The 24936-nt window shown below is 43.4% G+C and overlaps 1 protein-coding gene across 2 annotated transcripts in view; it reads left to right on the forward strand.

The window, feature by feature from the left end:
• Positions 1–2549, forward strand: part of ACYP2 (acylphosphatase 2) — a 138724-nt gene extending 136175 nt beyond the window's left edge. The window contains exon 5 of one of the 2 annotated variants that reach the window (XM_039530317.1): positions 1920–1992. Coding sequence is in view for 1 of the 2 variants with exons in the window: in XM_039530320.1 (XP_039386254.1) it covers positions 1920–2034 (115 nt within the window). In the remaining variant the exon portion in view is untranslated. Of the gene's footprint in view, positions 1–1919 lie in introns of both variants that reach the window. The other variant, XM_039530320.1, reaches the window with a different exon arrangement.
• The last annotated feature ends 22387 nt before the right edge of the window (positions 2550–24936 follow it).

Genomic DNA, 24936 nt, shown 5'->3' on the forward strand with positions numbered 1-24936 from the left:
AGCTAAGATTCCCAAGCACTTCACTCCAAACTTAACTGGTTTAGATTAAAGCATAAAATAAGTTTATTAATTCCAAAAAGATAGATTTTAAGTGATTATAAGTGATATCAAACAGCTCAAAGCAGATTAGTTTGCGTTTTTTGTTTATTTGCTAAGTAAACTTAACATACTAGATAGATTGGATATGAATTAGCAGTTTCTCACCCTGACTGCTGGGGTACAAGCAGGCTTGCAGATTCTTAAGGGACGAGCTGCACTTGCTTTACAGCTTAGAATCCCCAGGTTTTTCATATGCAAGCTAGAAATCCCTTTAGTCTGTGTCCAGCACTTCCCCCAGTTCAGTCTTTATTCCTCAGGTGTTTCCAGGAGTCTTCTTGTGTGGGGAGTGAAGAGCAGCAGATGACGTCATTCCCTGCCTTACATAGCTTTAGCATATGCCGGGAATCCTTTGTCCCAAACTAAGGAAAAACACTGACGCCCCAAAATGAAGTCCAGAGTCATGTGGCCTGGTCACATGACCCTGTGGAGTCATAGCAGCCATTACTTACAGGCTGTCTGGAGTACTCTCAGGAAGGCTTACCAGGTGGGGAATAAGCTTTTCCTAAGGCCTATTGTTTTCCCTAATGGCTCATTACCCTGAATACGCCTTTCCCAACCAGCTAGCTAGACTGAAAACATCTTGCCTAGTGAGCATTACCCAAATGTAACTACATTTGAAATACAGATACATAGTCAATATTCATAACTTCAGATAGAAAAATGATACTTGCATACAAATAGGATAAAAATATTCAGCAAATAACAACATTTTCAATGACATCTCATGTGACCTGTCTTGCATAAAATGCATCATAATTATGCTATAATCATATTATAAGAATATCATTATGAAGAATATGGAGTGCAGTGTCACAGGTATCTGATAGCAAGGTTAAAAAAAATAAACAACAAATAAAAATACTTTAACATATTTTATTCCCTCAAATAAATAAGAGAAATTAAACCCTTAGGAAGTTTAAGTGCTGATAAATCATTGCAGATCCATTTACCGTGAGTGATGCTGAGAAGGATAAGTTAGAAAACTTTTCTGCACCATATTTATACAGTGTATTGTGAAAATAGCAAATTGGAAAGGTTTGCTAATTCTTATCTGGAACAAAGTATTAACTAAAGGCCAGATTCTGCCACTCTTACTCACACTGAGTAGTGCCTTACTCCAGGAGTAGTCCTTTAATTTCAGTGTCATGTGAAGGAAAAACAATGTGTTTATGTAATTAAAGACTGTTCATTATGCACATGCATGCAAGGGCAGAATTAATGTTGCACAGACAGCCTAAATTCTGGCATTTCCTAACTTTTTAATACTTGACTTAGCATACAAACTACATTAAGAGAACGTTATTGAGTTGCAGTTTGATGTAAGGTTTCTCTGACCCCCTCAAACATTCCAGGGTATTATAATCCTTTCTTGTTACTGTTTTTTGTTGTTGTTGTATATAGTGCTCGGGTGCTTGCAATGAGTACTCTATTAACTTTGTAAACACATACTATTATAATGAATGACATAATTAAAGTAGGTAAAACTGAGTACTCGTTTTAATAATGCACCTTTAAGGAGCCTACTTCAGCTAAAATTTTGTTCAGAGTCAAGATTTAATTCTATGTAATATTCTACAATATATTTTGAAACACTGACAATTTTATTTACTATTTAAATAATTTTATCTTGCTTGTAAAGAGAAAAGGGGAAAAACTGCTGAGGGAGATAACATATTTGGAAACCATTTATCAGGACTAATTTCCTCTTTGAAAAGCTGAGCTTCATAAGCCCTTTAAATAGAAAGCATGACAGAAGAGCAAATGCCACACATACAGTTCATTTTATTCTAACATGCTTTTATTTTTATTTTATTTTTCAGGAAGGCCTGGCTGAGTAAAGTTGGAAGTCCCAGTTCTCGCATAGACCGAACCAACTTTTTTAATGAAAAGGAGATCTCCAAGCTTGATTTCTCAGGATTTAGCACTAGATACTAATGGAGGAAGAAATCTTTAAGCACAAAATTATAATGCTTCAGCTGCATAGTAATTTATGTGTCTCCGTAAAATAGCACGACAGCACTTTTTTGATGTCTGCTTCATACTAAAGTATAAAAATACCCCTTTTACATAATGCAGGACTGTCAGTTACTCTATTAGAAATTTCACAATGTAAATCTTTACCAACATTGCCAATTTATATATAATTTACTTAGAAGGAAGTATAAAAAATCAATAAAAACATACAACTGCAAAATCAGAAAATACTACTGCACAGTGAAATTTGTAAGACATGATCATACAGAACCTAGTCTTTGCCCAATAAAATATTTGATTTATATATATTAAAAAACAAACAAATAAAAAACAACTTAAATTTCACTGTGACATAATTAAAAATGTTTAAATACTTTAAGTAATCTTTAAACAGGATCACAGCAACGTTCAGGAGTATATCCTATATGCTATGAATTGTAAAGTTCTCTTGTATTATTTGTAATAATTAGTTAATGCTGTAGCAAGTGTTCTAAAATAAATGTGTTTTGCCCTATAAAACATACCCAGTCAAGTCTGATTAAAAACTTTCCATAATGATGTCTGGGTAGCTCAGGATATGGGACATAGAGATATATAGTCTTTCATAGATCTTTTGTTCAATCCCAGCCACGATCAGTATTGACTAAGTTTCTTCCATCTGATTTCTTTATGGTGACCTATATGATATTAGTTAATGGCTTTAGTCTGATAGCTAATGGCCAAGCATTTGCATCACAAAAATCACCACTAACTAGGGTTATCACTTAAGACCTGATCCTGCACAGACTTAGCCAAGTACGTCATATTGAGCATCGATAGTCCCACTGAAGTTAAGGCTCATATGCTTAAAGTTAAGCACTTGAATAAGTCTTGGTAGGACTGATGCCTAATTCTCATCTTTTTTGGTATTTAAGGCAAAGAGGCCAAGAAATACATTGTTACAGAGACTGAACTCTCCTCAATCCTAGATATGGTCCTTCTAAATCAGGAGTAAAACATACTGGCAGGCTTTGTGTGGAAATTTACAATCCATCTCCACTGGCTGATCCATACATGTTCTAGAGATATATAGAGTCAGTCCTGATGGCATTGATACACCACCATCATCAAGCATTAAATTCATTTTTTTATTTCATAACACAGCATATTTGAGATTGTCTATCACGTGAACCACAAGATGTATATAGAACTTTGTATTTCTGCTGACAACTAGATTTATTTTCACTGGGTCTTTTGTACATAAGTCTCTGAAGATTTCATTCTAGTGTTGCAAGAGTTATTTATAGATTATTATAGTTCAAACTACACACGGCTTTTGTGATTGTCCACAAGCACTCTTTGTTGAAGCCATCATGAATAATCCTTGTTCAATTCAAATTGTAAATGGCAAAGTCCAAGTGTAATATCAGTTCAATAGCTGATACATCCTCTGTCTGATGAGTATATCTTGCATTTCCAAGCCCTTAAAGATTTACAACTTCTATGACAATACCTATTACACTGATACACCACACAGGTCAAAGCATTTTCAGCTGGATTGCTTTATTATTGTGTTGAGCAAAGTTATGGAGAGAAGGACAGAGAGCAGAAAGGACAGGAGATACATGTGGGAATTGTCAAATAATCTGTGCCCTGCTGTGTTATTGTCCCAACAGCTGTCTGAGTAGTTGAAGTCCCGCATCACCACCAAGTCCTGTGTTTGGATGATTTTGTTAGTTGTTTTAAAAAAGAAGAATGAGCTGGGTGTAAAATTAACAAAAAGTAGCAGTTTGGAGGGAGTGGGAAAAATCCAGTGGATCCCCCTTGTCTACATGCTTATTGCCCCCCTTAAAGAATACTACTAGATTTGTGAGGCATGATTTCCCTTTACAATAACCATGTTGACTCTTCCCCAACAAATTATGTTCATCTATGTGTCTGACAATTTTGTTCTTTATTATAGTTTCAACCAGTTTGCCCAGTACTGAAGTCAGGCTTACTGACTGATCACCTCTGGATCCCGTTTTAAAAATTGGCATTACATTAGCTCTCCTCCAGTCATTTGGTACAGAAGCTGATTTAAATGATTGGTTACAAACCACAGTTATTAGTTCTGAAATTTCACATTTGAGTTCCTTTAGAACTCTTGGGTGAAAACCATCTGGTCCCCATGGCTAATTACTGTTTAATTTATCGGTTTGTTCCAAAATCTCCTCTAATGACACCTCAATCTGGGACAGTTCCTCAGATTTGTCACCTAAAAAAAATGGCTCCGGTTTGGGAATCTCCGTCACATCGTCAGCCGTGAAGACTGATGCAAAGAATTAATTTAGTTTCTCCACAATGGCCTTTTCATCCTTGAGTGCTCCTTTAGCATCTCGATCGTCCAGCCCCCACTGGTTGTTTAGCAGAATTCCTGCTTCTGATGTACTTAAAAAAATTTGCTATTACTTTTTCAGTCTTTGGCTAGCGGTTCTTCAACTTCTTTTTAGGCCTTCCTTATTATATTTTTACACTTCATTGCCAGAGTTTATGCTCCTTTCTATTTTCCTCAACAGGATTTAACATGCTCTTTTTAAAGGATGCCTTTTTGTCTCTCACTGCTTTTTTTATTTGTTGTTTAGCCATGGTGGCACTTTTTTTTTTTAATTTGAGGTATACATTTAAGTTGAACCTCTATTCTGGTGTCTAAAAAGTTTCCATATAGCTTGCAAGGATTTCACTTTTGGCACTGTACCTTTTAATTTCTATTTAACTAATTTCCTCATATTTGTGCACACCAACACATATATGGTAGGTAAGCACAAACACAAGCATGTGGAACTTTGAAAATCTGGCCCAAGATATCAGATATCAGAGTTAACAAACAGATGGGATTCAGTTCTAATATGCATGGGAAAGTCTGCACACAAATGGAGCCTAGTGCTGTTTGGATGCAGAAGATGAACAGGTTGCAGGTTATGCGAAGCAGTTAAACATGAAAAAATGGATGATGTGGAAAATAGATTGTATACCTTTTGTTATTACGGGACCCTGAAAAGCTTGGAGAAGAGGGCTGCCATTTGGTTTTTTAATTGGGTGGTTGACCTTTTCCATGATAGCTACCCAAAGACTGTTAAAATAACTACTGTTCCCTGACTTCTAGTCAGAAATATCTTTCAAAACTGGGTTGTTTAAGATATGAGCCAATAGTTAAAACAGGTGCAGACTTAACAGCAGGCTTGAGGCAAGGCAGCAAGGTGGTGGCAATTTCTGCCTACTAGCTTCCTGCAAAGTTTGGCTGGGCTGGCACATGGGATATTAAGTTCAAGGACTCTAGAGATGGACGAAGAGCTTGTGGATCACAAGCTAAATATGAGTCAACAATGTAACACTGGCCTGGTCTACACTATGCGTTTAAACCGGTTTTAGGAGCGTTAAACCGATTTAACGCCACACCCGTCCACACTAAGAGGCCCCTTATATTGATTTTAATGGCTCTTTAAATCGGTTTCTGTACTCCTCCCTGATGAGAGGAGTAGCGCTAATATCGGGATTAACATATCAGAATAGGGTTAGTGTGGCCGCAAATCGACGGTATTGGCCTCCGGGCAGTATCCCACAGTGCACCACTGTGACCGCTCTGGACAGCATTCTGAACTCTGATGCACTGGCCAGATAAACAGGAAAAGCCCGCGAAGTTTTGAAATTCATTTCCTGCTTCCCCAGTGTGGAGAGCTCATCAGCACAGGTGACCACGAAGAGCTCATCAGCACAGGTAACAATGCAGTCTCCTGAGAATCGAAAAAGAGCCCCAGCATGGACTGCACGGGAGGTACTGGATCTGATCGCTATCTGGGGAGAGGATTCAGTGCTAACAGAACTGCATTCAAAAAGACAAAATGAAAAAGTATTTGAAAGAATTGCAAGGTCTATGATGGATAAAGGCCACACCAGGGACTCACTGCAATGCAGAGTGAAAGTCAAGGAGCTCAGACAAGCCTACCAGAAACCCAAAGAAGCAAACGGAAGGTCCGGGGCAGGGCCAAAAACATGCCGCTTCTACGCTGAGCTGCATGCTATTTTAGGGGGCTGCGCCACAAGTACCCAACCCCTGTCCGTGGATTCTGAGGTGGGGGTTGTAATCTCTGCCATGGCTGAGGATTATGCGGATGGGGAAGATGATGATGAAGAAGGTGAGGAGGACGACCTTGCAGAGAGCACACAGCACTCCGTGAGCCCCAACAGCCAGGAGCTTTTTCTCACCCTGACAGAATTACCCTCCCAACCCACTACCCCAGACAATGAAGCCATGGAAGGGACCTCTGGTGAGTGTACCTTTGCAAATATCAAAGATTGTTTTTTAAGCAAGCGTTTTTTAATGATTGATTTGCCCTGAGGACTTGGGATGCATTCACTGACAGTATAGTTAATTAGAAAAGTTTGTTAACATGTCTGGGGATTGAGCGGAAAGCCTCCAGGGACATCTCGATGAAGCGTTCCTGGAGGTACTCCAGAAGCCTTTTCAGAAGGTTTCTGGGCAAGGCAGCCTTGTTCCGTCCACCATGGTAGGACACTTTACCACGCCATGCATGTAGCAAGTAATCAGGTATCATTGCATGGCAAAGTATAGCTGCGTATGGTCCCGGTGATTGCTGGCATTCAAGAAGCATCCGCTCTTTATCTCGCTGTGTTATCCTCAGCAAAGTGATATCGTTCAGGGTAACCTGGTTGAAAATCAGGAATTTAAGTAAGGGGGATGGCCATTTTCCTACTGGGTTCGTGGACTGCAGCACCTTAAAAGAAAACCCTTTCCTGCACGTAGCCAAGCGGGGGGAGGGGAGGAGTGAAATGCCGATGATCTTTTTCGTGTTTGGTCAGTGGGGATCTTCCCCAAGCTACCAGACAGGCAGTGGGGAAGGGTGTTGATTAGCAGGAGCTAGCATGGTATTAGCCATGCATTGGGGGGAGGGGTAAATCACTGCAGAAGCCGAAAGACAGTGGCTTACCATGGCCGCATGCAAGCTGAATTCTGATGCCCGGACCTGTGTCTGTGAGATCTGTAACCCCAGAGCTGCAGGCACTCAGTATTAAGATGAAAAATGCGACCTTGTAGGGAAATCACATGTGCTATGTAAGGTGAATAGTGCTGTTCACTGTGAAAGAGTATAGCCATTGTTCTGTAAAATGTATCTTTTAAATACTTCTCTCCCTCATGCAGCTGCAATTTTTCAAGCCTCCCTGCTCCATCCCAAAGGCTAGCCCAGATAAGGCGGAGGAAAAAGAAGACGCAAGATGAAATGTTCTCGGATATTATGGAAGTTACACGCAAGGAAAGAGCTCATCTGAATGAGTGGAAGGACGTGGTATCAAATTACAGGAAAGATGCCAGTGAACGTGAGGACAGGAGAGACACCCGAGATGAGAGGTGGCGGCAGGAAGACCGGCAGGAAAATCAGCGGTGGCGGGATGCAACTCTGGGGCTGCTGCGTGATCAAACTGACATGCTCCGCCTGGTGGAGCTTCAGGAATGGCAGCAGGATCACAGAGTGCCGCTGCAGCCCCTGTATAACCACCCTCAACCCTCACCATGTTCCACATCCTCCTCACCCAGACGTGTAAGAACGCGTGGGGAGGCCTGCACCCGCCCACTCCACCCCCGTGGACAGCCCAACCAGAAGGCTGTCGTTACTGTGAAATGTTTTTACTGCCCTTCTCCATCCCTCCTATCCTCCTCCCAAACCACACCCTTACTTCTCTCCCTCTTTTTATAATGAATTAATAAATAAATCATGATTTTTAAAATATAGTGCCTTTATTTGCATAAGTAAGCTGTACTCGAAGGGGGAGGGTGAGTTGCTTACAGGGAATGAGTCAATCAAGGGGGGTGGGTGTTCATCAACAAACACAGCAGTCACACTGTACCCTGGCCATTGATGAAGCTCATTTTCAAAGCTTCTCTGATGCGCACCGCTTCCTGGTGTGCTCTTCTAATCTCCCTGGTGTCTGGCTGCGCGTAATCAGCGGCCAGGTGATTTGCCTCAGCCTCCCACCCCACCATAAAGGTCTCCCCCTTACTCTCAAAGAGATTGTGGAGAATACAGCAAGCAGCAATAACACAGGGGACATTGGTTTGGCTGAGGTCTGAGCGAGTCAGTAATGTGCGCCAGCGCGCCTTTAAACGGCCAAATGCACATTCCACCACCATTCTGCACTTGCTCAGCCTGTAATTGAACAGATCCTGACCACTGTCCAGGCTGCCTGTGTATGGCTTCATGAGCCATGGCATCAAGGGGTAGGCTGGGTCCCCCAGGATAACGACAGGCATTTCAACATCCCCAACTGTTAATTTCTGGTCTGGGAAGTAATTCCTTTGCTGCAGCCGTTTAAACAGAGTAGTGCTTCTGAATACGCGAGCGTCATGAACCCTCCCTGGCCATCCCACATGGATGTTGGTGAAATGTCCCTTGTGATCCACCAGTGCTTGCAGCACCATTGAAAAGTACCGCTTCCAGTTTACGTACTGGGTGCCCTGGTGCTCCAGTGCCAAGATAGCGATATGGGTTCCATCTATCGCCCCCCCACAGTTAGGGAATCCCAGTGCAGCAAAGCCATCCACTATGGCCTGCACGTTTCCCAGAGTCACAACCTTTCGTAGCAGCAGCTTAGTGATTGCTTTGGCTACTTGCATCACAGCAGCCCCCACAGTAGATTTTCCAACTCCAAATTGATTCCCGACTGACCGGTAGCTGTCTGGCGTTGCAAGCTTCCACAGGGCTATAACCACTCGCTTCTCTACTGTGAGGGCTGCTCTCATCTTGGTATTATGGCGTTTCAGGGCAGGGGCAAGCAAGTCACAAAGTTCCATGAAAGTGCCCTTACGCATGCGAAAGTTTTGCAGCCACTGGGAATCGTCCCACACCTGCAACACAATGCGGTCCCACCAGTCAGTGCTTGTTTCCCGGACCCAAAATCGGCGTTCAATGGATAGAATCTGCCCCATTACCATCAGGATCTCCAAAGTGCAGGGGCCCGCAGTTTGAGAGAATTCTGTGTCTACGTCCTCATCACTGTCATCGCCGCGCTGCCGTATCCGCCTCCTCCTCGCCTCGGATTGAAGGTCCTGGTTCACCATAAACTGCACGAGAGTGCGCGAGGTGTTTAAAACATCCACGATTGTGGTATTGAGCTGAGCAGGGTCCATGCTTGCTGTGTTATGGCGTCTGCACAGTTCACCAAGCAAAAAAGGCGCGAAACGGTTGTCTGCTGCTTTCAGGGAGGGAGGGGTGAGGCTGTACCCAGAACCACCCGCAACAATGATTTTTGCCCCATCAGGCACTGGGATCTCAACCCGGAAATTCCAAGGGGTGGGGGAGGCTGCGGGAACTATGGGATAGCTACGGGATAGCTACCCACAGTGCAACGCTCCAGAAATCGATGCTAGCCTCGGACCGTGGATGCACACCACCGATTTAATGTGTTTAGTGTGGCTGCATGCACTTGATTTTATACAATCTGTTTTGCTAAACCGGTTTATGTAAAATCGGAATAATTCCGTAGTGTAGACGTACCCACTGTTGCAAACAAAGCAAACATCATTCTGGGATGTATTAGCAGGAGTGTTGTAAGCAAGCCACAAGAAGCAATTCTTTTGCTGTACCCCGTACTGATTAGGCGTCAACTGGAGTATTGTGTCCAGTTCTGAGTGCCACATTTCAGGAAAGATGTGGACAAATTGGAGAGAGTCCAGAGAAGAGGAACAAAAATGATTAAAGGTCTGGAAAACATGATCTGTGAGGGAAGACTGAAAAAAATGAGTTTGTTTAGTCTGGAAAAGAGAAGACTGAGGAGGGACCTGATAACAGTTTTCAAGTGCTGTAACTGTGGCCACACTGAGATTGCTCAAAATCTGGGCAAACTGCAAAGAATGTGGCAGATGTTCCCCAACACAGGTATTTATTCTAATAATTAGATTCACCAAACCAGCAACAAAACAGCTTCTACAATACCTTCCTGGTTACCCAGAAACTAGAAATACAGTTCCCTTAAAGCAACCCAGCTCTGGGCTCCCACTCAGACAGCCAACTCAAATATGATGAGGATTACTGAAAATCTTGCTCTTCATATAAAAAATTCTACAATCCCAAAGGATTGGACACATTACCCACCAAGTTAATGAATATTTCAGATCTTACCCAAATACACACTTACAGCCAATTATTAACTAAACTAAGATGTACTAAAAAAGAAAGAGTATGGTTGAAAGATCATTATACATACAGACATGAATACCATTCTTAGGTCAGTTTCATAGTAGAGATGGTGAGCTTTAGAGTTGCAAAGAGTCCTTTCCAGCATCAGTTCATCAAGTTATAGTCCAATGACCAATATCAGGATGATCCAGAATGGAACTGGAAGCTCAGTCTTGTGACTCAAACTTCCCCTGATGAAGTTTAAGCAGATCTGAGGTAACAGGATCAGGGCCCAAGAGTTCTTTTTAAAGTTCTATGGCACCCTTTTGACAGCGTGCTGTCTTTGGGTGAACAATAGGCAATCATCGTGGCTTGAAGCAAGACCTATTTCCTAAACACCACCCGTAATTAGCTACATGGATTGGCATGAGGCCACTGCCCATCTCCCACCATTTACAGGTAATTTATTACATACTTTGAAGAGCAAGGAAGACAATGCTATTACTACATTCACAGTTCATCTAAATGTCAATATTTCCTTTTGATCTTTGAATCATTAGAACATAGTGACAGACAGGAACTGTCTGGTTACATTATTAACCTCTAACAAGATATAGGTAAACATAGACTACTACAATCACTACCTTCTTCCAATTCTTTAACAATACAAGTCTACATTGCAAAGCTCTAGTCTATCTAACATGGCTTTGCTAGCTATTTATAAGAAATTGCCCTAATTACTATTTATATACTTTCCTAATATGTCTTTAGCGGTAGAATTTGGGTCATTTAGCCTGCAACTTGCTTAACCCTTTCTGGCCCTGTGTCACTAGTACATAAAAGGTTATTACAAGGAGGAGGGAGAAAATTTGTTCTTTTTAACCACTGAGGCTAGAATAAGAAGCAATGGGCTTAAATTGCAGCAAGGGCGGTTTATGTTGGATATTAGGAAAAACCTCCTAACTGTCAGGGTAGTTAAGCTCTAGAATAAATTGTCTAGAAAGGTTGTGGAATCTCCGTCATTTAATATTTTTAAGAGCAGGTCGGGCAAACACCTGTCAGGGATGGTCTAGATAATACTTAGTCCTGCCTTGAGTGCAGGGGACTGGACTAGAAAACTTCTCTAGGTCCCGTCTAGTCCTATGATTCTAAGATCCATTCAGGGGGCTGGAAAAGTCTGGAAAAGTGGCCTCCAAATTTTGGTGGATCTGGGCCCTGCTTAGCACACCCTGATGCTAACAAAATATTTGCATAATCTGTGAAAAACATTAAAATGAACAGCACTGTGCAAAAAGTTGCCTAATAAATATAGTTCACAACTCTCACATTCTCTGTCACCTTTACTTACCTTGCCCTATGAGAAAGGAAGAAAGCTACTGCTACTGTAACAATTACAGACTACTGGATTACTTTTTGTAGTAGTCTATGCAGCCAAACTGAGTGGAATGGGTCACACAAACTCTGTTATTCCACATGTCAGTTAACCAACATCTTCAGGTATCCAAAGTGCAGTCACAGCCCCCAATGTCCATATATAGTTCCTATAGATCTCAGTTATCTAATCCCTGAATTGTCTGAATATTTCAGATGTCCTCCAAAACCTTCAGAAGTATGAGCTATACAGTGTGTATAATACCAGAGAAGGCTTGCATTGTATTAATCAGAGGGTTACTGAAAACAGCAGTGACCTTGAGAACCAAAGAAATCAGAGATAGCGATAACCCCAGAAAATCAAGGACAACTGCTAATTAGTTAATCAAATGCTGAACGGAGGCCTATGTATGACTTGCATGGACCTAAGATCACACTCAGTTAAAATTAAAAATGCTTATTTTTACACAGTTTGTTTGATAAAGATGCTGTATGTGGCAACAAGAAATTTGACATATATTTAAGACAGATTCTCAGCAGATGTGAGTATAGTTCCATTAAAGTCAATAGAGCTACATCTGTTTATGCCAGATGAAGAGCTGGGCCTACCAAAGAATGATTTTTCAAAAATTCTCTGTCTTTGTTAACATGGCTTATTATTAAGGCTAAGATTTTGTCATGGTTATTTTTAGTATAGGCCACAGACAGGTCATGGGCAATAAACAAAAATTCACAGAAGCCGTGACCAGTCTGTGACTTTTGCTGCTGCTGCTCCATGGTTTCTCCTGCCACCCTGGTGGCTAAGAGCTGTGGGGTTCCCTTCTCCCCCTTGCGAGGCTGTGGCCCATCACTGGAACCCTGAGGAGGGCCCCCTGAGGTAGGGCCGGCTCCAGGGTTTTTGCCGCCCCAAGCAGCAGAAAAAAAAAAAAGCCGCGCTCGCAATCGGCGGCAGATCCACTGCGCCGCATTCTTCTTCGGTGGCAATTCGGTGGCAGGTCCTTCCCTCTGAGAGGGACCCAGGCACCCGCTGCCAAATTGCCGCCGAAGAGCCCGATGTGCCGCCCCTTCCCCTTGGCAGCCACAAGCACCTGCTTGCTGAGCTGGTGCCTGGAGCCGGCCCTGCCCTGAGGAGGTGGTTGCCTGTCGCTGGAAGTCTGCCAGGGCTCCGTTTGGGTAGGATTTTTCAAGTGTTCAGCATTGGCCTAACTCTGCTCCCATGGACTTCAGTAGCAATTTTATCTTTGACTTTAGTGGGAGCAGTTAGTGCTTTTGAAAATCGCAGCCTACATGTATGTTGGAAACTGTGGATTTTAATGACTTCACTATTGTTACTCGATTTTATAAATTGCTCAGGTACTGCAGTGATGGGCAGTGATATAAAACACAGATTAGATTAGATTAGATTAGATTAGATTAGATTAGATACATAGAGTTCAAGAGCCTACCCCAGTTTTCCTCACAATTCCATTCACTCGTATAAAAAAATTATAAGGCTTGATTTTTAGAGCACCCAAAAACTCCATCACTGGCCATGTGAGCCATGGGTTCTCTCAGCAGCTCTGAAAATCCAGAAAGTAGATAATGGCTGAGTACATATACATATAACTTTAAAAAATCTCCATACCCTGGAAATTGGTACTATTTAAATGGTGTTAGAACTGTTTTAAAGTCTGCCCTCCCTATTTACAATTTACAGCAAAGTTCTCTGCAAAGTGTTAATTTTCTTCACATAATTCTGGCTCTAGTTCTATTTGTGTTCTTTCATAATGGATTCATATATGTACCATGAAACTCTAAGGACTAAACTAAAAAATAAATTATGAGCTCTGTGTTAATGAAAATGGGAGCGTCCTGCTAAATAGCCAGAACACACACACAAACATATATATATGCAGAGAGATTTTTGTATGCACAATTTAGCTCAGGGAGTATTCTCATTACTAAAGTATAAACACTTGAAAAAAGAGGGTGCCAAATGGAAATATCGACCAGTCATGTTAGCCAGAGATGTGCAAATGCCACTATTAATACTTCCAATACAGAGATAATGTTGATATACAGGATTAGGGAATAACAAACACCATTAAGCTCTGGACTCAAAGTGAGAAAGCATTTTAGCAGATGGAAGATGGAGTAATCTTCTATTATGCTGCTTATTGTCAGTCCTTACTGTGTACTATTATCAGAGATAATATGAATATTATGTTGCACCTGATCAGTCTTCAGCCATGTTACACAGAAAGCATGATGGTATTCACTGTCATACTTTCTCTTACGTGACACCAATCTGTCACTTGTTATTTTCCTGATGTCCTTTGGAGCTGCCTTTCCCAGCATTCTTTATTCTTAGACTACTGTATGCATGTTTGCTGGTAGAATCTTCTTACTAGTCAGAGAGGACCAGATCAGTCAAAACAGCTTACTGCTTAATACATAGTTGCACACTACTACAAGCTGAAAAGTACTGTGATACTGATTTGAGAGGGACGTTGGCATGTACTGAAAGAAAAGAGGAAACAGCCCTAAAGGGGCCATAATTAAAAAACTACTGCATGCTGTACAGAATAGCAATACTGTACTTAGCATTCCTTTAGCACTGGGCAGATTCAAAGCACTACATTAACATTATTAACTAATTAATCCTCACCACACCCTTGTGTGGTACGTATCTAACACTAGCATTTACTTCAGGGGTCAGAAGTGATTCTATTATTCCTACCTCAGAATTAGAATATATTGCACAGATGCAAACATAGCTGAATAAGGTTTACCATGCAAGGTCATGGTAGAAGAAAGCTATTTTGGCTAAAATAGCTGTTCTCAAAGGATGATGAAGTAGCTGGTTTTCTAGACTATGGGATCTCGCTAGTTTTAAAAATCATGTAAATATCCAAGTCTGGCAAGAATGAACTCCTGGATACTTGTGAACATGTTAACGGTTTGCTTCCACAATTAGGGAGGCTGCTTCTACTACCAATATTTTATATTTATATATATAGTGCCTTGTATTCCAAATCAATAAACTACACACCAGCTTTGAAATGCAGCCACCTCTAGAATGGAGCATAGCAGCCATCTGATTTGCCAACCATAGAAAATCCCATGGTGCTTTTTTAAAGAGTGGGTATTTTCCTCAGTGTCCTTGGCCACAATTTCCCATTCTCCTCACACTAGACAACATTTATGAATGGGAATGGGAAATGTTGTCTAAGGACACGGGCAAATACATGCTCTTTAAAAAGCACATTGGGATCTTCCCAGTGGCGGATTAACAAATTTGCCAGCCCTAGGCCTTCAAAAAGTTGCTGCCCCACCCCCCCAGCTCACCTCCGCTCCCCCGCAGCAAGCCTGGGGGCGGGGGAAGGGGAGTTGTGGCACGCTCGGGGGATGGCGGAGGTGGAGTGATGGTGAGCTGGGGCAGGGAGCGGCAGGTCACCTCTGCTATCCCCCGAGCATGCCGCTATTCGCTTTTCCCTCCCTCCCAGCGCTTTCACGCAGCAAGCCTGGGAGGGAGTGGGGAGAAGGGGAGTTGCGGCGCACTCGGGAGATGGCAGAGGTGGAGCGGAGGTGAGCTGGTTCCCAGCCCCCCCAGGTGACTCCCCGCGCCTGCGGGCCCCAGCTCACCTCTGCTTTGTCTCCTCCGAGTGCCGCTACTTGCTTCTCCCTCCCTCCCAGCGCTTTCGCGCAGCAAGCCTGGGAGGGAGGGTGGAAGGAGGGAAGCGCAGCGCACCTGGGGGAGGAGGTGGGCCAAGGATTTGGGGAAGGGGTGGAGTTGGGGAGGGGGTGTGAGCAAATTTGCCGCCCCTGCAAATTTGCCGCCCTAGGCCTAGGCCTTGTTGGCCTAGGCGATAATATGCCGCTGGATCTTCCATGACGGTGCACATTGGGATCTTCCATGACAGGTATCAATTGAAAGACTCCCATGCGTAAACTGTATGGTACGTGATTCATTTTCCACTGAAGGATGGAGACCTTGTTGACATTTTCATCTGTGTTTGGTGAGAAGAATTCAGTCATTTCTCTTGGTTGTGTACCTTGCCACAATTACTGATGTCTCTTTGACACTTGATTGGATTCTTGTACTTGCTCAGAAGTAGAACTGGCTGAGGAACAACAATTCCATTGTGTGACTTCTTTTTTGTTTCTACATTTGTTTTTTGTTCCACACTGGAATGAACAATAGAATTGTGTCAACCTGTCCATTTTTGGATAGAAATGATCAGCTTTTTTATTCTTCTCTCTCTCTCTCATCAGAAGCAATCAGCTATTCCACCCTACACTTCAGAAACCTTCCCATTGAAGATTCTGCTGAAATCAATAAGTCTCCACAAAATGTTTCAGCTTTGCCAGAACAGCATTTTTGATAAAAATATATTTAGTCAAAATGTTCCAACCAGCTGTACTCAGAAGCTATAGCTGTTGTGGCTTGTATTGGCCAGAATGCTTAGTAGAGTTGAGAGTATGATACACCAATGCTCAATAGACTTTCCTATTTGCTTTCAGGTGTAATTCAAGCTGGCAGTATTAAGGTTTAGCTCCCTAAAACCACTTTTACACCTGTGACAGTGGCACTGACATTGGCTGATATGCTCTTAGTAACATTGCTAAGATTCAATACTTCAGGGCCATTTTCAGTGGAAGGCTCTCAAACGCTGGAATCTGTTCCTTCTTTGCTCCAACAGAGCAGGAGTGTGTTAACCTTCAGGGCATGGTGCAAAGCCCAGCTTTTTATTCAGAATTTTACCTGTGGGATGAGAGGGGAGTTACATTTATTCCAATATTTGTTATGGGGCGAGTTTGTATTAAGCAAAATTAAACTATGTTCCTTATCAGAGCGATTACAGATTACTACGACTATTAGTCTCTGTGCATGCTCAAGGCAGTATTTTTAAAATGAAAATAAATAAATAGAAACACTAGGGTTAAAAACAAAGGCAACTAAGCATTTAAAAATTGTCTTTTCTCCTGTGTGTTTTCCTTTGCTTTAATGACCAGCTGTGCACACGTGGTGCACACTTAACCTGACTGCACTGCCAACCGTACAAATGTCATATAAATAGAGCATAAAGGCAACCAGTAAGTAATCTTTCTGTTTGCCCTTTCTAACTTTTCTTTCTAGTTACCCTGGTGAAAAGGATAAAATGTGTGTGACTAATCAACAGGAGTAAATGGTTTAGGGAATAGAGCACACCACCAACTAGAAGCTGAAGGCAGAAGACTACATTCTGCCCTGCTGCACTGAGGTCAATGGACTTCCACAGATACAAATGACAACAGAATTTTCCCCACTGTGTTTAACCTGATGCTGTTTGTGCAGCTGTAATACAACAAAGATTGATTGGCCTTTGTGTCAAGCACTGAACTAGTTCATGCTTTAGAACGATCTGAAAGGTTCAAAGCTCCTAGCCTCCCTTTACACATGGTGGCCAATCTTGCAAGCAGTCCCTGCACCTTCATAGAGCACTGATGACTTCAAGTGTCTTGTCCAAAAGAAAGCGCAGTGAAACCAAACACTTTACTGGTCTGGTTCATTTAGTAGAGTATTAGAAAGCAGGAGCAGACTTGTCCTGCAGTCCCTAGTTGAGCAAAATCACTGTGAGTTTTGTCTCAGTAAGGAATGCAGAATCAAAGTCAGTGTTCTCAACCTGCATCTCCATCAGCACACAGCTGGGGCCCATGTGCTAGCCTCAGGGCCATATATAGGGCAGGGCAGGCGGGGCATCTGTCCCAGGCACAGAGCCAGGGGAGAGGGGAAATGGGGTGGTGCAGGATCAGGCCCAGTATTAGCCCCCAGCAGGCTTGGGCCCATCAGTGTCAGCTCCATCCCCCAGCAGCAGGAGACCAGGGTGCTCAGCCCCCCACCCCCAATGGGTTTGTGGTGACCTTGGCTGAAGCAGGCTCCCCAGCATTGGTATCGCAGGGCAGGGTGCATGGCTGAGCTACCTGCAGCCAAGGTGGGAGACCAGCAGGCACTGGGAGGAGGGTGCAGGTGGCTGGGGCATGGGGCTGAAGATGCAATTGGTGCATGGGTGACAGACTCTAGGTGGGCTACTGGTGGATGGGGGGGCTCCATACTGGGGCACAATCCCCAGATCAGGGCAGTCTTTAAGGGGGTTGGGTTCTGAACTGGGAGGAGTCCCTAGGTGGGGGACTGGGTGCCGGAGAGGGCAGATCCTGGGAGGCTGTTCTGCCCTGGACAGGGCATCCTGTCTATGCAGGGCAGACATGTGTGCTAGCCCAGTGTTGGGAGGTCTGAATGCTGGGAGGACAGTCCCAGGAGGGTTGTGTGATGGGGGCATTCCCTGGCCGGGGGCAGTTTGGGGAGAGGCTGGGTGCATGGGGGGCAGCCCTTGGCTGGAGGCCTGGGTGCATGGGGGGGTGGGGACAGTCCCTGGCTGGGGGGGCAGCCGCAGGCGGGGGGGCTAGGTACATGGGGGGGGCAATCCCTGGCTGGGGGTTTATCCTGCACCCAGCAGGGCTCCCCATCTTTGCAGGCAGGCTCTGTAGCTGTGCTCTCTGGGCACTCAGCCCAGCTGCGCTGCCAACAGCAGCATGGAAGTGAGGGTGGCAATATACCATGCCATGCCATCCTTAGAGTAAATTAATTAATTTGAACAGTTAATGTTTTGACTTATTTTGCTAATTTAAAATGCTCTGGTAGACATTTACCACTGTTGAATTGAAAGGTACTATATCGATTTGAATGGCAGTGCTGTCATATAACAAATACTACACTTTTTTTTTGTAGCCACCAGGGTCCCAGTCGAAAAGGGACTTTAGTCTGCACTGCTGACCAGGCTGTTAAACGTCCAGTCAGTGGTGTGGCGGGGCTAAGGCAGGCTCCCTGACTGCCGTGGCTCTGCATGGTTCCTGAGAGCAGCCGGCATGTCTGGCTCCTAGGCACAGGGGCAACCATGGGGCTCTGCGCGCTACCTCTGCCTCGAGTGCAGGCTCTGCAGCTCCCATTGGCCAGGAATCACAGCCAATGGGAGCTGCAGGCGTGGGCAGCGCGCAGAGTCCACTGGCCGCCCGTGCCTAGCAACTGCAGGGACATGCCGGCTGGCCGGAGCCTGCACCCCGAACCCCCTCCTGCACCCTAACTCCCTCCTAGAGCCTTCACCCCCACCTCCACCCCCCCACACACCACAACCCCCTGAGCCCCCTCCTGCACCCCCTCCCACACCCCAACTCCTCTGCCCCAGCCCAGAGTCCTCTCCTGCACCCCAAACCCCTCATCCCTGCCCCAACCCCAGAGTCCACACCCCCAGCCAGAGTTCTCACCCCCTACCATACACCAACCCCCTGCTCCAGCCTGATGAAAGTGAGTGACAGTGGGGGAGAGCAAGTGACGGAGGGAGGGCAGATGAAGTGAGTGGGGGTGGTGCCTTGGAGAAGGTGCAGGGCAGGAGAGGGGCCTTGAGGAAGGGGCCTGGCAAGGGTGTTCAGTTTTGTGTGATTAGAAAGTTGGCAACCCTAATTTTATGTATATATTGTGTGGATGCAGCCCATATAACACAGAGCTGCATATGAGGCCTACAATGCTAAATAGGCTGAGAACGATGGATCAAACCCTTTTCAGGCTCCAGTGCCACAAGTGGCTCTATACTGGTGGACCTCTAAAATCTAGACATTATTTAAGGAATTAAGGTTGACAGTGGGCCTTGTGAAGACGTGTAGTACCCCTTTAAGGGACATGCTGGAGCCTACAACCAAAACAGCCTGGGTGTAATCAAGGAAACCCCTCTCCCACCCTAAGCCGGGTCTATCTAAACAGGAAAAGGAAGTGGATTAAGAGAGGGTGTTAATGGCTATGTAGGTTGCCTGGTCTGCTTGTGTTCTCCAGTGGGACTAGCCTGGGTGAGCCCAGAGATTTTTGCTTGCTGCCTCTCAGTTTAGGAGCTCTGAACTAGGGCTCTGAGGTCAGGACCTTATGAATGCGAAGATTGCTCCTTCTCTGAGGGCAGGTCTACACTACGGGGGAAAATCGATATAAGATACGCAACTTCAGCTACGTGAATAACGTAGCTGAAGTCAAAGTATCTTATATCGAATTACCTACCGTCCTCACGGCGCAGGATCGATGTCCGCGGCTCCCCATGTCGACTCCGCTACCGTCGTTCGGGTTGGTGGAGTTACGGAGTCAACAGGAGCGCGTTCGGGGATCGATATATCGCGTCTAGATGAGACACGATATATCGATCCCCGAGAAATTGATTGCTACCCGCCGATACAGCGGGTAGTGAAGACATACCCTCAGACCTGCTTAAAGGGGACATTGTTTTGTTTTGGCTTCCCCTTTACATGCCTTTAATCAGAAGATGTGTTTTTAAAGTGTCTTTGTTCTTAGCTAAGAAACTTGCAAGCTCTGGGTTTTTTTGTTTGTTTGTTTTTTATTTTCTTGCCTGGCTGACTTCCTTTTCCTAAAATCTTCATTTGCCTAAAACAACTAATTTCTAAAAAGAAAAGAGCAAAGGAGCTTGCTGGTGCAGGTCCCTTTTCCCCTGTCATGATGCCATGCAAGTTTATGCTAAAGTGGTCTATTGAATATCTTATACATAAAAACATCATGTGTAAGTGAAGAGAGTCTTAGGCCTGAGCATTATAAATACCATGGAAATGGAACTATTACCTCCACAGAAAAATACTCTCTCCAGGACCAGGCTGGGGTTGCTAGAAGGGAAGCAGACAGTGCGTGCCTTGCACATACTTAGGCTGTGGAGACTGGGCTTATATTTATTCATGCCTTTCATTTCCATGGTGACTTTCTTGTTTCTACTGTTTCCAAACACACAGTGGTTCAACCAAGGGACAAGAATGGGGACACCTAGGTTCTGTTCCAGTCCTCTCTCTGACTTATGCCCACATTCTGCAGAGGGAGCCACCATGTTCACACTTATGCCTGAGCACAGTCCCATCTACTTCAGCAGAACTCAGCATGGTTTTATAGATCCCTTTGCATGGCTGGTCTGTGACTGTGGTGAGGCATTTTACCTCTCTGCTGTGGCTTCCACATGTATAAAGTAGGGATATAACAATGCTTATCCACCCTCATACACCATTTTGATTCTAAGATGAAAGACACTATAAGTGTAAAGTGCTTAATTATTAGCATCATGGCACTAGGAAAGGCAGATTTGGTGTGACATTTGTAACTGAAAGCAGTGGATGCTCAGAAATATATCTGAAATCTACACTCATTTCTGGGTCATGAGAATTTCATTCAACACCATGACAATGCCATTACTCTGTTAAAAGAGGGGAGGTTGACATTGGGCCAAAAGCTGAGCCTTTTATCATTTTAGCCAACTGGCAAATAAAATCAGTTTAATAAACCTCAGTTAAGATGAATAATATATAATTACAAACAAATGTAGGTAATCTATCTGGGCAATTAGAAAAAGTGTGATCTTGTAAATCACTCTGCCTGAAACTCAGTTTAAAATGATAGAATAAGTGTCTTCCTCCTCACAGACATATTACTGACTGCTAGATTATACTGTCTGCATAATAAATTTAAGTAATCAGCATTATGGTATTCAGGCTATGGCTTTACTGTGTTAAATAGTGCCTAAAGTCCTATTGATCTTGCTATATCACTCATTGTTTTGAGTACACATTACTATTTAGTCATCATTTTGTTTTGAAAGTGTCAGCAGCCTTAGATAACTGCACAGGTTTTTTTCTCTTTGAGTTACACAGTGGCTCATTATTGGATTTTAACTGCATCTGCAGAATCTTTCGTCTGCATATTTGCTAATGTGCATACAGATATTTCTCATAGGCAAAAGAAAGATGCTACAATTATAATACCTTCTTAATCTAGAGATGTGCCATATAATCAACACACTGTATTTTCCTCCTGAATAACTGACGTAGTTAAACTGTCCATTCATGCATAAGTTATACAGTTAAGCACCGTTTTCCCTGGGAATGTTATGACTTTAGTTGTGTCTGAATTGGAGGGAAAAAGCCACTACAAAATACCAATGATAAATGATAGCACATTACAAGGACCTTATAATAAGCCCTAAGTGTTCACTGAGTGTAATATGCCCAGAACACTGAGAGGCCTGTATCTCTTATTAGTTTCTTTCTTTAATTTTATATGCTATAATGCTCCCCCCTGCCTACTCTAACCATATATCCAGTGCCTTTGCTCCTGGGAATATCTTCTCCAGCTCAAAAATGCCTTGAAGACACTCTTACTAAGACCTTCTCAAGCTAGCCCTCTTACCATGTTTTGTTCCTGCTGCTCACCCTTTCAACCCAGGGCCTAATTTTGAATAGTGTTGATCACCCGTAGATCCCATTGATGTCAGCTAGAATTGTGGATGTTCTGAAAATCCTGCCCCACCTGTCTTATTGCTCTATCCACCCCACCTGTGCATCACCTAACATTGCTTTGCCTCCTTCCTCTGAATGCTTCCTAGCAGTGTCTAACTTACAGGTACACAATCCCAGATCTCTGCTCCCACTGCTTAGCTAAAGAACCCCATAACCTACACCTACTGGTTGATGAACACACTTTAAGATAGCACCTGTTCACTGGTTTGTTTACAATGGGTTGCATGATAGGCCAGGTGGGCCTCTGTGGTTAACTTGGTGCTATGACAAATGTTACACATGACTGGAATCGTAGTGATAGCTTTCTAGAGTACAAGATAAAGACACTGCATGTCAGTTTTTACTCTAACTTCTGTGACGGTGTCTATTTACTTGTGCACTTCTTGCTTTGTGGAGTCATCTCAGTTCTTGAGGCAATACAAATGCAGAATAGTCCCTGCCCTGAACTTGCTTTTCTCTCTGAAGTAAATGGCAAAACACCAATTAAATTCAATGGAACATACAAATTGCCTTCAGGGCAGGCACTCTTCTGCATTTGTATTGCAGCCTCTTTGTTGAGGGGTAACTGAGGTCATGGCATTGCAGGTTACCTTCCCCTTGGAGGAGAAATCTTTTACATGAATTTTGAATATATTCTTAGTACAGCTTGTTTGTTTTACATTACATACACCAGTCCTTGAACAGAGATGGTTAGACGCAGCCTGCAGGCAATCCCTTCTTTGGCAATCTCAGCCAAAATACCAACATCTGGTTCTCAGGGAGCAAGTCTCCCTCAATAACTTTAATTAGATAGACTAAAGCTATGTCTACACTACAGCCTATGTTGGCAAAACTTATGTCACTGGGGGGGGGTGAATAATCCATCCCTCTGAGTGACATAAATTACACCAACATAAGCATTCATGTGCACACCGCTACGTTGGTGGGAGAGCTTCTCCTGCTGATGTAGCATATGCCGCTTGGAGAGGTGGGTTTTTTTATGCCAACAGGAGAACTCTCTCGCTTCAGTATACATCATCTTCACCAGATGTGTATTGGTACAGTTGCACCGCTGGACATATAGACATACCTGTGGCAGAGTGTAAACTCCCTCATTGCTTGCCAGAGCTGCCCCAAAGAAACAAGCATCAGAAAACCAACAACATACTTTTTAGTCTAAGACTGAAAACTTGCTTGCACAGCACGAAAAGAAGCTTGAGGTTTTAATTGTTTTCTGGAACAGGCATCAAAGTAACAAATCAGTAACAAATAAATGCCATCAAAGAAATTAGTAGCATAGCAGAAAAATACCCATCAGACAAAACAATGCTGTCTAAATGTAATTAAAATAGAAATTTTAAGTCTAGATTCAAAAGAACTGGAAGAATTAGTTGTACAGATGTCCTACAGGACATGTCTTATTGTTATTTGCTTCTCAAAGCTGGTCCGCCGCTTGTTCATGGAAAGCCCCTGGCGGTCCGGGCTGGTTTGTTTACCTGCCGCATCCACAGGTTCGGACGATCGCGGCTCCCACTGGCCGCGGTTCGCTGCTCCAGGCCAATGGGGGCTGCAGGAAGTGGCGCAGGCCGAGGGATGTGCTGGCCGCCCTTCCCGCAGCCCCGATAGGCCTGGAGCGGCGAACCGCGGTCAGTGGGACCTGCGATTGGCCAAACCTGCGGACGCCAGGGGCTTTCCCTGAACAAGCGGTGGCCCGACTTTGAGAAGCACTGATTTAAAGCACACAGCATGTTTTTTTTCTCATAGTAATAAGAAAAAAATTCTAATAAATTGGTCCCAAGTGAGCAGTAGAACAATATAATGAAAGGGCCCATGGAATCTGGGGAGAAGTAACATCAGGTGGGCTTTTCCAAATGTGAGTTAGTAGCATAAGCTAGGAATTTTAAATGAGCCTAAGGAGCTAGGTGCCCAAATACCATTGAAACTTAATGACATTTGGGTGCCTAACTCTCTTAGGCTCATTTGACCCCACAAACTCTCAATGGAACTTGAATACCTAAATCACTTAAGTGTGTCTGAAAATCCCATACTTAATCTTTGTGCTTCAGTTTCACTATCTGCCCAAAGGGGGTGATACTTTTTATTTACATCATACATGTACTCTGAGGCTTAATTTATTTGTAAAGTTCATTGAGATCCCCGAATGGAGGTAATACCAAAAAGCAAAATTTCATCAAAACATGAACTAGAAAGCTGGAATTCTGATGAATTCAACAAGAAAAAATTGCAAGATCTGTCAGTCGAGCTGATAAGAGACGTAAATAATAGTTTTCATCCTGCATCACAATTTAGGAAACTAGGAATCAGAGTTGAGAGTAAATTACTGAAACAGCCACACACACACAAAAAATCAATTGTATGCATATTTAGACTCTGAAAGCTCTGATATATCTATCTAGCTGGATGTAAGGGCAAATAGCCTCAGAGAAGGTCAACAAAAAAGAATGCATAAGTGATAGTCAAAAAGCATATGACTTAATTAAGGCCGCAAACATAAAGAAAACAACAGATCCAGGACCTACAGCTATCTGACAAGTTACTTGGGATAAAGTCCTGCTAATAAATAGCCTGACACAACCAATTAAAAGAATTCAAACAAATATTAACAAAGACAGAAAAAATCTTACTGCTGCCTGGTGAAAAAATAGGTGAACAAATCTAATGTGAACTGCTGTCCTGATGTTTCCAAATTACTCTACTGTCATATCTATTATGCTTTAGGATAACTATATATCTATGGACATCTGATGCTAGATAGGGGACTAATTTATATGTACATTATCTTAATACGCAGATGGTGTTTATATCCCTGGGATAAACTGCATTTGTCTTTCTGCTTTGACTGCTTCATTTGTGCACTTTGCCCACTAATTCATCTCTGCTGGAACTACTTCATATTTCAAACCTTTGAACTCCTTTCAGACAATCTGCCACTAAAACTTATTTCCACACCAGTGTGGAATTTCAGTTATGATCTTAGTTATCATTTTTCTCCACCCAA

The sequence above is a fragment of the Mauremys reevesii genome, linkage group 3 (genome assembly GCF_016161935.1).
Source record: "Mauremys reevesii isolate NIE-2019 linkage group 3, ASM1616193v1, whole genome shotgun sequence".
NCBI lineage: Eukaryota > Metazoa > Chordata > Testudines > Geoemydidae > Mauremys > Mauremys reevesii.